Raw genomic sequence first — 15,739 nt, 5'->3', positions numbered from 1 at the left:
TATATATATATATATATATATATATATATATATATATACACACACACACACACTAAACATAAACAAATATATATATATATATATATATATACTAAACATAAACAAATATATATATATATATATATATATATATATATATACTAAACATAAACAAATGTGTCATTATAAATGATATTTATAAACAAATATAATTATTGTCATTTTATTTTTTTTTTGTCAAATTTATATTTGTTTATAAATAATAACATAGAACATATATAATAAACTTATAGATTACACATCAGAAAGTCTAACCAAGGCAAACACTGGGGTCGCTGCCCCTTTTACACATATAGAGAGAGCGCCTTGTGTCTAAGGATCTTGACCCATGAGAGACACCGTAGGCAGACACACCGCAGCCCAATAATGAATGGACTGTAACCTAGCAACGATGAACGCCGCAAACAGAACAACGTAGCTGCATCTCGGAAAGGCTCGGGTTGAAGTCGGACGACATGTACGGGAATAGGGCGAATTAGTGAAGTGAGTGTAGATGGTGACCATGGACTGTACGTGTTTATCGGTGTGTTTCGGGAAATAGCCGGAGGGCGCGGTACGGTCGGGATCACAGGTAAGCGTCACGTGATTGTAGGTCCTGCGGGGAGGGTGCGGCGCGCCGTGTCCAATGGAAGCTCATCACTAGAAAAGGGTCTGTTGGATTGAAGGGGATTTCCCCATTTAGATGGCCCCAGGCTTCCTTTCTAGATAATAGGCTGCACTGACGCAGTGTTCTGGGCTCTCTATCTGGGGGAAATTCAGCAGTGGTGGGTCTTTTCTTGTACCATATTTTTATTCAAAGAGAAAAAAGAAATAAAGTTGTAAAACTCTCGCACAGGGGATACAATCAGTAAACTTAATATAAAACAGTGTAAAAAATGTACACGTATGACATGTATTCTGACATCCCAACCTGCAGAAACTCATTTCGGGGAGTTGGCGCTTCGCGCCTGTAAAGGCCCCCCCACCCCCGCGGCAAAATATTTTTTAAATCACTTTTTTAAATATTTTTTTCGCAGTGCTTTTGAGGAAGGGGGTGGGGGGTATGTGGACGGTGTCAGTCGGTTTTTTTTATTTATAATAATTCATTTTTTTACAATTTAATTTGTTTTTTAATTTTTTTAATAATGCTTTTTGGGGAGGAGGGGGTTGGGGCAGTGGACAGTGTTGGTAGGGCAGGGGAGAGTGGTGTCAGTAGTTTATTTTATTTTTTTACACTTTTTCATTTTTTATATATTTTTTTTTTTTTTTTATATTTTTTGGGGGGCTTTGGTGAGATGTCAGAGGTCTAAACAGACCCCTGACATCTCCCATTTGAGACAGACAAAGGGACTGAGGACACATTCCCCAGTCACTTTCTCAGCACTAAAGATGAATAAGCAGGAGACAGAGGCTCATCTCCATTCATAAACTGAGCAAACACAGTTTACTCTGCTCAGTAATCACAGGACACAGGAGCGATGTCGCTCACTGTGCACAATTACTAGTTCCCCCCGCAGCCGGTGGGAGAGGAGAGGAGTGGAGCCGGCTGCGGGGGGACGAGGGGGGGTGGAAGAGAACACGGGGGCCGGAGGAGAACAGGGGGGGGGGCAGAGTAGAAGGGGGGGTGGAGAAGGACATGGAGGGGGCCAGAGGAGAAGGGGGGTGAGGAAGGACATGGAGGGGGCCAGAGGAGAAGGGGGGTGAGGAAGGACATGGAGGGGGCCAGAGGAGAACGGGGGGTGGAGAAGGACATGGAGGGGGCCAGAGGAGAAGGGGGGTGAGGAAGGACACGGAGGGGGCCAGAGGAGAAGGGGGTGGAGAAGGACATGGTGGGGGCCAGAGGAGAAGGGGGGTGAGGAAGGACATGGAGGGGGCCAGAGGAGAAGGGGGGTGAGGAAGGACATGGAGGGGGCCAGAGGAGAAGGGGGGTGAGGAAGGACATGGAGGGGGCCAGAGGAGAAGGGGGGTGAGGAAGGACATGGAGGAGGCCAGAGGAGAAGGGGGGTGAGGAAGGACATGGAGGAGGCCAGAGGAGAAGGGGGGTGAGGAAGGACATGGAGGGGGCCAGAGGAGAAGGGGGGTGAGGAAGGACATGGAGGGGGCCAGAGGAGAAGGGGGGTGAGGAAGGACATGGAGGGGGCCAGAGGAGAAGGGGAGGTGAGGAAGGACATGGAGGGGGCCAGAGGAGAAGGGGGGTGAGGAAGGACATGGAGGGGGCCAGAGGAGAAGGGGGGTGAGGAAGGACATGGAGGGGCCCAGAGGAGAAGGGGGGTGAGGAAGGACATGGAGGGGGCCACAGGAGAACGGGGGGTGGAGAAGGACATAGAGGGGGCCACAGGAGAACGGGGGGTGGAGAAGGACATAGAGGGGGCCAGAGGAGAAGGGGGGTGAGGAAGGACATGGAGGGGGCCAGAGGAGAAGGGGGGTGAGGAAGGACATGGAGGGGGCCAGAGGAGAAGGGAGGTGAAGAAGGACACGGGGAGAGCTGGGGAGGAGCACACAGAGTAGCTGGGAATGATCGGTGCAGCAGGAGTGACAGCTGTGATCACCAATCTCCCTGTATAGCTTTTTAGCTGACAGCTGACAGGAGGAGGAGAAGCGGCTGTCAGCTAAAAATCTATACAAAGGAGATCGGTGATCACAGCTGTTCCCCGCTGCACCGATCATTATTGGGAGGCGCTTGCGGGTGTTTGGGAACCGCCGCAGAAATGCGGGAGACTCCCGCACCTCGCGGGAGACTTGAGATGTCTGTGTATTTAGGACATAGACTGTCGAACAACGGTAACCCTCCGACCAGAGCCGGGGGTCAACACAGGGTGCCTGTGTAAATCGTTGTAAATCGTTTAAAAAAAAAAATAAAATAACAAACATGTCATACTTGCCTCCACTGTGAAGTTTGTTTTGCACAGTGTGGCCCTGAACCTCGTCTTCTGTGGTCCCTCAACGGCGCTCGCGGCTCCGCCTCGCATCGGTAAACCCCCTAGGAGAAGCGCTCTCCCTGGGGGTTACCTTGTGGGCGCGCTCCCAAGTCCAGAATTTGCGTCAATAGATACAGAATGCTGGACTCGGCCCCGCCCCCGGCGCCTGTGTCATTGGATTTGATTTACAGCAGCGAGAGGCAATGGCTGCGCTGCTATCCAGTCAAGAGCCGAGAACCCCGGGCAGAGAGGTAGAGCACATGTCCGCCGAGGGAACGAACAGGCTCAGGTGAGTAAAACAGGGGGGGCTGGTCAGGGACAGAAGTTTTTTCACCTTAAAGGGGTTGTAAACCCTCATGGTTTTTCTCCTTAATGCATTCTATGCATTAAGGTGAAAAACCTTCTGTAGTGCTGCAGCCCTACAGCCCCCCATTTTACTTACCTGAACGCTGTCATCCTCCGGCCAGGAACGAGCATACCAGCTCTAGCTGGTGTCTCGTGTCCTGATTGGATAGATTGATAGCAGCACAGCCATTGGCTTCCACTGCTGTCAATCAAATCCAATGATGCGGCGCCGGGGGGGCGAGGCCGAGTCCTTCATTCTGTGTGATTGGACACAAATGCAGGACTCGGGGCTGTCCACCTTAGGAGAGCCTTCTCCAACGTGGACACTCGATGCGGGGAGGAGCCACCAGCGCCGCTGAGGGACCCCAGAAGAGGAGGACTTGGGCAACGCTGTGCAAAATGAACTGTACAGTGGAGGTAAGTATGACATGTTTCTTATTTAAAGAAAAAAAAAACAAGGGTTTACAACCTCTTTAATGCATAGATGTATTAAGGTGAAAAAACACGAGGGTTTACAACCTCTTTACGCCCGGTACACACGATGAGATTCTCAGACAAATGATCATTTGTTTTTTTGTTTGCATGCTAATCTCAGATCGAATCTGAAGATTTTACTAAGGTGACGAAAATTCTCGTACGACGGAATAAAAATTCGGAAGTGTTGTAATGCATTTGTATTGCATTTTCGAACGACAGCTGTACTGGTTAAATGAAAATCATACGATCTGGCATCGTACGAAAACATTTTTCGTGCATGTCCGATCAAATAATATCGGATGAACTGTCCTGATCGGCTATTGAAAGCGCTGTACTAACGATCCGATTATCATAAGATCGCTACGAAAGCTGTATTTTCCCTACCATTTTCTGATCGTGTGTACCGGGCATTAGGGCTCTGGGGCTATAGTGTGGAACAATCCACAAAAAACTTAGATAAACAAATTTTAGACCGGTGGTGGTGGGTCTTGATGGTGTTTAACTGCTTCTGGACCAGCCGCTGCAGTTTTACTGCGGCAGGTTGGCTCCCCTGCGCGAAACCACGTAACTATACGTTGGCTCGCAGGGCCCGGATAGCAGGCTTGCGCTGCACAGCGGGGGTGCCAATGCTCGTGGCCGAAGGTTGCGATGAGCGCTGGCCACAAGCGATCGTGAGCTGGAGACACAGAACAGGGACGAGTGTATGTAAACATACATTTCCCTGTTCTGTTCTGACAGGAGTGACAGATCATGTGTTCCTATTAGCTAGGAACCACGATCTGTCACTTCCTGTAGTTAATCCCTCCCTCTTCAGTTAGAATCACCTCCCAGGGAACACAGTTAACCCCTTCACCGCCCCCTAGTGTTAACCCCTTCACTGCCAGTGACATTTTTACAGTAATCAATGCATTTTTAATCGCACTGATCGCTGTATTAATGCCAGTGGTTCCAACAATGTGTCAAAGTTGTCCGATGTGTCCTCCATAATGTCGCAGTCACGATAAAAATCACAGATCATCGCCATTCCTAGTAAAAAAGAAAATAATAAAAAAAATGCTATAGATCTATCCTCTATTTTGTAGACGCTATATCTTTTGCGCAAACCAATCAATATACGCTTATTGTGATTTTTTTTTTTTTTTTTTTAACCAAAAATATGTAGAAGAATACATATCGGCCTAAACTGAGGGGAAAAAAAATTGTATATTTATGGGGGATATTTATTATAGCAAAAAGTAAAAAATAATGCTTTTTTTTTCAAAATTGACGCTCTTTTTTTGTTTATAGCGCAAAAAAGAAACACCGCAGAGGCGATCAAATACCACCAAAAGAAAGCTCTATTTGTGGGAAAAAGGACGTCAATTTTGTTTGGGTACACACACGACGAGCAATTGTCAGTTAAAGCGACGCAGTGCCGAGTCGCAAAAAGTGCTCTGGTCAGGAAGGGGGTAAATTCTTCCGGGGTTGAAGTGGTTAAGATCCCTTGCACAGTGTCAGCTAGGTCAGGGTTTCTTTTAGCTTCAAGAAGACCTCTTAGGCGCAAGTTGATGCAGCAAGACCTTTTTTTATGGTCCTCCATTTTAAACACGAGTGATTTGAGAGGTGCCCTGTGGTTTTTGCTGTTAATGCTGCTATAATGCTTAGGTGTTTCACCATCTTCAAATACATAGGTTGAAACAAGACACAAGGCCATCTAGTTCAACCAATAAAAAAATAAATAAAAAAAAACTCCATATACACAATCTTTTACTCACAGTTGATCCAGAGGAAGGTGAAGAACCCCTATGCAGCATGGTCCGATATGTCCCAATGGGGAACATTTTTTTTTTAATTGCATAAATTAAAATCCAGTTGTATTTTTTTGCATTTAGGAATGCATCCAGCTCTTAAAAAAAAAACAAAAAAAATCAATCTAATGAGCTGGACATAACTGGTTCTTGAGATATCTATACAGACAATCCTTTTAAGCAAAATTGGGGATTTTGTCTATTCCAATGAGAACCACTTGTAAACATATGTAAAAAATTACAAAATTGTATTCTGTTTCACATTAAAAACAAACAACATGATTTCTTTAAAAAATATAATTTCCATGAAAGTCTGTCAAGAACACATAAGGAACAGAAAAATCCTTTTCGTAATTCAGAACTTTGTCACCAAAAGTCCACGGATAGCTTCACAAATGGTCTACACGTTTCGTGGGATCCCCCGCTTCCTCAGGACTGTGTGAATTTTATGAACAAATCTGTTTTTTGAGCTCTGACTATACACATATAATTCTTGAGGGAAACTATTTAAAAATTTTCACAGCTCTTACTGTGAGAAAGCCTGACCACATGTGGAGGCAAAATCTCTTTTCCTCCAGACATAAAGAATGCCCCTACAATTCTTATTATATTTATTAATTAAAAATACTAAGACCCCTTTCACACTGAGCCGCGGGCAGCGTTAGTGGTAAAGCTAGTTTTAGCGATGCTTTACCGTCGTTTTTGCGGCGCTATTCGGCCGCTAGCAGGGCGATTTTAACCCCCGGTAGGGGCCAAAGAAAGGGTTATTCACCGCTCCTTCACCACCCCAAAGACGCTGCTTGCAGGACTTTTTCTAACGTCCTGCCAAGTGCAGCGCCTCAGTATAGAAGCACTCGGGCTTTCACGCTGGGACTGCAGGGGAGGCATTTTTTAGGCGCTTTACAGGCGCTATTTTTAGCCCTTTAGCACCTGAAAACACGCCTCCAGTTTGAAAGGGGTCTACGTGTTTCAAATCACTTTTCAATTGGACAGGTTAGAGTGTGAGCAGCAAAAACTGTCTGCTGTGTCCTACCTGCTTCTACTTTCCCAGTGTCTGATCCATGGAATCCAGGAATGTGGACTGCCATCAACTCTTTTTAGGCCTGCAGATCATGCCCTGGGAAAGCTTTCTGAAGCTCTGTTGCCCTTTCCCAATCTCTTTTAGCTGCTTTCCTGTATCGCAGGCAGCCCTAGATTGAGTTTTGATGCTTGTCTGAACCTCAGTCCTTTGAATTAACAAACTGCCTCATGGTGCCCATTTGTGCTGCAGGTGGGGTAGTGGTGAGGAGGTTTTTCTTTTTTTACCCCTTCTGTCCCATGCTTAACCTAAATGCCTCCAGACATAGAGTGTGCTACCACAATGGTGGTGAAAGGTTCCCCTATATTCTAGACTGGGTGACAAAGGGGGAGCTTTTATACCCACAGCTCTATGCTGTCTTGGTTGGCCATTACTAGAGGTTTATACCAGGTCAAATCCAGGCACTTTCACTGCTTGCATTTAAAGAATAAATGTATAATGTATGGTCTAATAAAGGAGAAGTAGAGCCTAAGTTCTAATGGTACTACTTCTTCTGGGGATCACAGGAGTGACCCGTATTCAGTTGGCTGATGACACTCAGCTGTTCCAGACTCTGGAGGAATCCCGACTTTAATGTTGGGATCCACCCAGAGGCCAGGACTGGCAGCTGGCGCAGCCTCTCAGTGAGCCGCTGAGAGCCCGAGACCATATACTCCCGCCCCCTGCACAGCACGACCCTCCAGTGAGAGCTGGAGGGGCAGAGCAAAGATCTGGTGACTGACAGTCCCTGGTTCTTTGCTCACTGAGAACCGAGAGCTGAGCGACCAGTGGCTGCTCAGTTCTCGGTGTAGAGATGGTGGGATACAAATGCAGCATTGGATCGATGCTGCGTCCATCTAGATAAGTATGAATGTTTATTTTAATACCAAACTTCTGTTTTAATGGGTACAAAGCTGCATTAGTTTGTGTCTTTTATATATATGCCTGGAGTTCAGATTAAATACAACCATTTCACCTGTAATTACAGGGATTTAAAGTTTGAAACCTATCTATAGTAATATGTGATAAATACATTGTGCTTGTATTTAGATTTTATATGAAGAGTTTTCTGGAGATGGATATTGTGAAAGGAAACCTGGATGACATTTCCAGACCATCTTCAGTGTCTCGGTCCCGTCCTGAAAGCCGTATTTCAAGTTCACTTCAGGCAGAGAACCCAAAAATATTTTCCACTGTAGGCTCTTTGGAAGTGTTATCACCAGAACTGTGCCTTTCAGAGGTAAAGTCATTTATCTATCTTTTGCAGTGCAATGTCTGACAAAAATGCTTTTTGAAAGAGTTTACATTGAGGAAAAGGAAATCCTTGGACTAGATTCCTGTATTTATTGCAATATGTCCAAAATTTTGTTGGTGTCAAGAGAAGATCTTACATTAGTAGATGTTTAGTGATGCAATGGCCTACAGCTGGACCATCTAAGGTTCTATGCACACTGAAGCAGTTTTTGGGGGTTTGGGCGTTTTTTAACAGCCCATAATCTCCCCTCTATGTTATCCTATGTGTCCATGCACACATGGACGTTTTTGGATGTTTATCAGCAGTGGAGTTTCTGGGCTGTTTTCTGAACGCCATAAAATCACGTTCAGGAGTCGTTTTTCTGACCACAAAAACAGCCAAACGCTCATAAATGCTGATAAACGTCCATAAACGCTCAAGAACGTGGCTCACCAGCGGTTTTTAACATTTTTGATCCATTGAAAAAAAAAAAAAACGCTGATGCAGAAAAATGCTGAAAAACGCTAATAAACGCTATTGCAAAAACGTTAAAAACTGTTGCAAGACTCACTGCAAAGCTACTGCCGTTTTTATAAAGTTATTTTAACATCCAGTGTGCATGGAGCCTTATTATAATATGTAAAATAAAAACTCTGTTGACAATACCTACCAATCAGATTCAGACGGATTATCTTTACCCATCTTCTTGGACAACCATCACTAGTTCCTGTTAGCATAGAAAATTCAAAGTAAACCTGTCCTGAAAGGAAAATTTAGAGTTGCCATTGCTTACCCCCTAAAAAGTTCTAGCTGCCTACTTGTTATGCTATGTATGTATGCTATGCTCATTGATTTTAATACTTAACAAGTCACTAAACCATATTTTTTAATAGATTACAGTTTTTTTTTGTTTTTTTTTGTTAAGAACATACAAGTACACAAATAACTAGTTCAGGGTTATAGCATATTGAAAATTGTGCTTGCTTGAAGCAAACCTATGAACATAGCCTTCAACCCAATATATCCCCTTCACTGCTTTCTTTGACAGCTTTGTGCCACTGCCTGACAATTAGCAGCAGCATTGTCTGCCGGCCATGCGAGTTCTAGTTTTCTAGTTTGACTGCCTTTCTGAAAGACGTAACAAACAGCCCAACGGTCCAGCTGAAGGAGCACACATGGAAGGCTAACGATGCTTCTGCTAATTGCAAGGCAGTAGATTAGCATGGTCAGCCTGCAGAAAGAAGAAGTGCTGCTACTGGCAGGATTGCCCTAAAACAGAAACTTTGCAACGTATTCACAAAAAATGTATACAGTGAGGCACAATGTCAAATATTAAAAAATAAATTTATCTTACAGCGGCTCCTGTTTGGAGAAGGCCGTGTTTCTCCCCTTCTGTTCCTGTTATAAAAATGGTTCAGACAAGCTGTAGGCTGGCTAGTATGTCTCAGGTTGTTATGTTGCTTTTAAACAATGTGTGGATTCCTTCGTTGGTTTAAATTATTAATGGATATCTATGTCATTATTCTGGATTTGTCCAATTTTGGACTGCTGTATTTACCCACCTGCATCCGTGCCTGTCTTTTGAAAAATATAAATAAAGAATGTTAAAAAAAAAATAGATTTGGGTTCACATGCATCTTTTTTGGATATATATATATTTTTTTAATACCTTTTTCTTATATTGTCTTTAGGACTTCTGTCCTACGGCTCCGCAGTGAGGAACGTCACTCTTCGTGTTTTTTATCTTTTTTGCCCACCCCCCCCGTTGCCTTCTGGGACCTGTGTGTGTGTCCCAGAAGATGATGGAACCATTCAGGAAGTGCCGCGTGACTCGTGCATGCGTAGTAGGAAACAGGCTGTGAAGCTACAAGGCTTCACTTTCTGTTTCCCTTAGTAGGATGCCAGTACCTGCACCTGGAGCCGGTGGACAGGTCGGCTTCGGCTGCCAACATCGCGGGCTCCCTGGACAGCTAAGGCCCCTTTCACACTTGTGCGACTTGTCCTACGACTTGGGACTGCAAAGTCGCATGACAAGTCGTACCCCATGATTTCCAATATCTGTGCGACTTCAAAGTAGTCCCTGTACTACTTTGGTCCGACTTTGATGTGAGTTGAGGTCCACAGACCTCAAGTTTACACAGGCATTCCCTGAAATCGCGGCCGCAAAATCGCAGTAAAATCGCGCAACTTTTAAGTCGCAGCAGTGTGAAAGGGGCCTAAGTGTCCTTATATTAAAAGTCAGCAGCTACAGTATTTGTAGCTGCTGACTTTTAACTTTTTTCTCACCCAGGCTTGAGCTCCGCTTAAGACAAGAGACTTTACCAAACTGTTTTAAGATCTTAAAGTGTTTTTCCCATTTTGCAGCCAAACTGGTATAACACCTACTTTATATTTTGTTACAAGTTGTCATTGACATAGCATAACTAAAAAAATAAATAAACAAAAATTGCTGGTTACCTTTTTTTGTTTTTTTTGTAATGCTTGTTGCATTTTAATGTTTAGGAGGGTTCGCAGATTTGAACATTGTCTGTCCTAACAAAGGGTTAACAATTTAGAACCATTGTATGGTAATGAGGGATAGCTTAGCGAGTCCCCAGTCTGAATGGGGGGGGGGGGGGGGGCAGAAACACCATGAGATTCTGCCATGACACCTCCTCCAAATCAACTTTTTTTTTTTTTTAGGAATGCTACTGTACTCCAGGTACAGCTTTACTGCATAGTTACATTGGCCCAGCTTGAGTCAATGTAAGGACAATAATACCTCGGATTGCGAGTAATGCGATTAACAAGCGTTTCATAGTACGAGCTATTATTTTTTTAAAAATCCTGACGAGTGTTGTCTCACAAAACGAGCAGCATTCAAGCCTCTGCAGTGTGCAGTACCGCATTTGGCCAAAGGTGCGGGGGCTCCGGTGACATGTGGAGCCGCTCCGGTGCATTCACTCCATTTCCGAGCCTTCCCGAGTGTTTCGGCGTGCATCCGAGCGGCTTCAAGTGTTTCCGAGTGTCTCCGGTGCCCCCCACCTCTGGCCACATGCGGTACTGCATACCATAGAAGTCACTGTGGAACGAATTATCTGAGTTTCCATTGATTTCTATGGGGAAACTTGCTTTGATGTAGGAGTGCTTTGGATTAAAAGCATTCTTCTGGAATGAATTATGCTCGTAATCCAAGGTTCCACTGTATACATGTTCGATGCCTGTAAAACTGGAGAGTTACTGCAGTAGTCATTGTTACTACAGTGATCGCCACGGTCCTCTTGGTCCTGTACTGAGCAGCTAATTTTCTGCATAGTGAACACAGGGGGTCTCTCGCTTGGCACAGCTGCCATTTACAGAATGCCAAACTGGACCAATGTAACTACGCAATAAAACCGTACCTGGAGTTCAGCTTTACTGTGTCAGAAGGCTCAGACATATTGTCTGATTTAAATTGTGTAAAGCATGTAATAGTTTCAGTCGCTGATCATAAAAGTGTGAATCTCACATCTCTTGGTTAGGTATTGGGACTGACATCTGGATTACCAGGGACACCCTTGGGAGCATGTACAGAATGGTACAATGTGGTGTCTCAGACAGTTTTCACCAGCAAAGGTTTTCTGTTATTACCTTTTAGCAGCGATTTGTGAATTGGACAGCAGAAGTTTTGATTTGGGTGGTACCAGACCCTTGGCTGACATACCATATAGAGTAACAGTAGTCATGCATGGGTATGATAATGGTATGCATTAATATGTTTATTAGTTTAATGTGAAAATAAATATTGGTGAATCATAAACTGTACATATGAAATATTACAATATGTCATGCAAAACCTGTTTAAACCTCTGTGTTTTGAAGCTGCAGAATTGTACTTTATATGATGAACCAGAAACTCTTAAAGCCCAAAGTCTGGAAAACAGTCTTAAAGGTCAGAGGTCACAGAGCCCTACAGTGATCACATTAAACAGTGAGGAAGAGAGAATTAATGACAATCTGAAATCAACAGCGGCAGAGCAGTCAGGTAGGTAATGTGTGGTCTTGAAAACATTTTTTCTCCAAATTTAAAGAACATTATTTAGCAGAGGACAGGGGTAGTGATATCTGTGATCATCTCAGATCCCACTTACCCATACACTGATCCCCTTGGACCTTTTGCATTCTTGTGATAGATCATATTGCACTTGGTTATTTTAAAATGATAAAAAGGAAAGATAAATAATTTAGGCAAATAAGTAAAAATCAATCACAGAGTTAAAAATTAAATTCCAGCTTAAGCCCAACTGCTCTTGACTTAGACCTTTCCCCTTTCCCCTCTCAACACCTATGCTTACTAACCTGGGTATGAAAGATTTATATACTTAACTATTTTCAGAACGCTCCAGTCCTGTCACGTGATCTGCCTCCCCTGTGTCAGCTAGTGCAACTGCAGCGGAGAGGATGGAGAGCCAATAACAGATGGGCCATTGAAGCCTATACGTTACGTTCAGGCTTTACTAACCATTGTCAGAGCACTCTCCCCTGCTAGTCATTGGCAGAATTCTCCCTCTCCTGCAGCTCCACTGGGCCCCATCACAATATTGTGCTCTGCCACACACACACACACACACACACACACACACACACACACACACACTACTGCCCCCTTTACATCACCCCCTCCCCCCCCCCCCACATTCACAGCCATGTCCCTTTGCCCGTGCTCTCCTACCTTACACATAGTGAAGAGCTGGAGGCACAGCAGCATTGAATGGAAGGCGGGAGCTGCGGGGGTTAACTTTTCACGCTGTCACGATGGCACGCTGTCACCATCTACATCTGTTCTTCTTTCCGGGTTTGCGGACTTTGGCGATATGAATGGCTGAGCCGGCAATTACATCACTCCTGCGCATGCACGCTGGAGTCGCTATTGACGGCATGGCTCTGAAGGAAAGGCACAGGTATACCATTCCTTCTGAGCGCATGCGCCGGTGACATCTCCTAAATGGTGCACGTTTAGGAGATATTTACTGTACCTATGGGTAAAAATCATACATGGGGGGGTTTACTCCCACTTTACCTCATGCAGATCCCGCTCCTGTCCTTCATCCAGTACAGCTGTGCCTCCCACTCTCTGTTCATTGCTATGCTGCCTCCCGCTCTCCGCTCTGCCTTGAGAATGACTGACAGTGGCGGAGGCCAGGGGTAAGTAAGCGGCTCCTAAATGGCACAACTGCGGGTCTGGATGGGACAGTGGCCTGGTCCGGATCCAGTCTGCGGTCCGCTATTTAGCGATGCCTGGCATAGGTGTTAGGAGTAGGGAGGAACAGTTTTAAAAGTAGATAGGGTTAAGCTGGAATTCTACTTTCAGACATATTTTACTTTTTCATACTTTAAAGACACGCCTCCTGGCCAACCCTTAATAACACTTTATAATTACTATATATTCTGTCATTCCTTTCCTGTGTAAGTTTTTGCTTACCTCCTCAGAAAAAGAAATTAGATTTGTTTGACAATTTAGGTCTTTGATGAATCCATACTGTCTATTGCTTAAAATATTGTGGTATTTTATTTAACTCTCGAGTATCTTCCCAACTACAGAAGTTAAACTAACTGGTATGTAGTAATTTGGTAAAGACTTTGATCCCTTTTTTAAATAAAGGCACCACATTGGCCTTGTGCCAGTCCAGTGGTACGACATCAGTCACTAAAGAGTCGCTAAAAATTTGAAACAATGGCTTGGAAACAACAGAGCTCAGCTCTTTAGGACATGTGGGTCCGTTTGGTCCAGGTGATTTATTCACCTTCATCAGGAGTTTTTTTTTTTTTAAATCAGAATAAAGTTTATTAACAACTTTTAACAGTACAATAAACAATGCACATTCTGAAGTATTACATTTATACAATACCTTCACAGAATGCAAAGTAGAATAATATTCTTGTACATACCCAAAGCAGATTTATAAAACAGATCGAACATGAGATGTCCTTAGTCGTTATATCTTACAGTGTATGCATCCCTAGATATGGTTTAGGAAGACATTCTCATCATATCTCTTCCCCAGTACTTTAAATTAAACTCACTCCAAGGGTGAGGACACACTGAGTGGTTGAGTTCCCATGTTGAGTCAAGAGCCTATCATGAATTAGGTCTAATGGAGCCAAGCCAGGAGTAGCTAGCCAGCATCTCCAGATCTTATTGAACCGGGTCGGGCTGCTTCTATGCTGATATATTAAGCACTCATATCTCAAAGTTAATCCCATGTTAGCTAACCACATCTCTAAAGTTGGAGAGGTTTGAGAGGTCCAATGTTGCAAGATCAGCTTTCGAGCTTGGAACAGTGCTCCGGACACCGCCTCTCTGACATATTTGTCTGTTATAGCTTCATCCAGTATACCCAATAAGGACGGTTTAGGGTCAAGAGAGACGATTACTTGAAAAGTATTGTTGATGGTGTTTACTATTCCAGTCCAAAAACGGTGCAACTTTCGGCACCGACAAAGGATATGTATCAAGTCCCCATTAGCTCCCTTACGTCTCACACACAATGGGTCTGGGCGGAGTCCAAGAGCAAACAATTTAAGTGGGGTATAATGAACCCGCAATAATATATATAGTTGGGACATGTTTGGGTTACATTTAACCATTTCAGATCCCAGCCATAGTCATATGACGTCTGCAGGAGGGATCTCCCATCCTGGGCGGGGTCATATGAGGACCTCGGGTTCCCAGCCGTCTAGGGGGCACACGTGCCGATGTGCGTGCCAGGCGGCCGCGATGTCCATCGGGCACCTGATAACAGAGCAGGACTGTGGATCTGTGTGTGTAAACATACAGATCCATGTCCTGTCAGGTGAGAGGAGACCAATGATGTGTTCCCAGTACAGAGAAACACCGATTGGTCTCCTCCCCTTGTAAGTCCCCTCCCCCTACAGTTAGAATCACTCCCTAGGTAACACATTTAACCCCTTGATCGCCCCCTAGTGTTAACCTCTTACCTGCCAGTGACATTTATACAGTAATCAGTGCATTTTTATAGCACTGATCACTGTATAAATGTGAATGGTGTCAAAAGTGTCTGAAATGTCCTCCGCAATGTTACAGTCACGATAAAAATCACAGATCGCTTCCATTACTAGTAAAAAAAAATAATAATAAAAATGCCATAAAACTATCCCCTATTTTGTAGATGCTATAACTTTTGCGCAAACCAATCAATATACGCTTATTGCGATTTTTTTTTTTTTTTTTACCAAAAATATGTAGAAGAATACATATCGGCCTAAGCTGAGGAAAAAAATTAGTTTTTTTTTTTTTTTTTTTAAATTTGGAAATTTATTAAAATAGTAAAGTAAAAAGTAAAAAATATTGTTTTTTTTCTCAAACTTGTCGCTCTTTTTTTGTTTATAGCGCAAAAAATAAAAACCGCAGAGGTGATCAAATACCACCAAAAGAAAGCTCTATTTGTGGGGAAAAAAATAATAAAAATTTGGGTACAGTGTTGCATGACCGCGCAATTGTCATTCAAAGTGTTATAGCGCTGAAAACTGAAAATTGGCCTGGGCAGGAAGGGGGTGAAAATGTCCTGTATTGAAGTGGTTAAAGAACAGCCGTGGACCGATTTCAGGGCCTCCGACCACTGATCCCCGTCTATATCACCCACATTCTCCACCCATTTTTCCATGCCGTGTTGGGAAAATTCTCGGGGTACTCTGGCAGCAGCATCACATAGCACCTGCAGATAAACCCTTTAGTGGATGTGGATTGCTGCATCATATTGAAAAGAGGAGTGGAAGATAGCACCGCCTTCTCTAAGGATGCTTGCGCTTTAATGGTGTGCTGCAATTGAAGGTAGGGGAAGTACATTTTGTTTGACAAACCATATCTGGCTTGCATCTGGGCGAATGGGAGCAAGCTGCCATTACTTAAAATGTGACGGAGGTG

At 44.0% G+C, this 15,739-nt stretch overlaps 1 protein-coding gene across 4 annotated transcripts in view; it reads left to right on the top strand.

The window, feature by feature from the left end:
• Nucleotides 1-370: 370 nt before the first annotated feature.
• The window catches only part of FSIP1 (fibrous sheath interacting protein 1), a 305,263-nt gene continuing 289,894 nt past the window's right edge, over nucleotides 371-15,739 (top strand). The window contains exons 1-3 of one of the 4 annotated variants that reach the window (XM_073609240.1): nucleotides 371-522; nucleotides 7,653-7,842; nucleotides 11,677-11,839. In XM_073609240.1, coding sequence (XP_073465341.1) covers nucleotides 7,660-7,842; nucleotides 11,677-11,839 — 346 coding nt within the window. In that variant the 5' untranslated portion in view covers nucleotides 371-522; nucleotides 7,653-7,659. Of the gene's footprint in view, nucleotides 611-7,652; nucleotides 7,843-11,676; nucleotides 11,840-15,739 lie in introns of all 4 variants that reach the window. The other 3 variants (XM_073609241.1, XM_073609242.1, XM_073609239.1) reach the window with 3 other exon arrangements.

This window comes from Aquarana catesbeiana, linkage group LG13 (assembly GCF_042186555.1).
Source record: "Aquarana catesbeiana isolate 2022-GZ linkage group LG13, ASM4218655v1, whole genome shotgun sequence".
In the NCBI taxonomy this organism is placed as follows: domain Eukaryota; kingdom Metazoa; phylum Chordata; class Amphibia; order Anura; family Ranidae; genus Aquarana; species Aquarana catesbeiana.
Note: the sequence above shows the minus strand (reverse complement) of the source record. Positions and strands in the feature narration are given on the sequence as shown.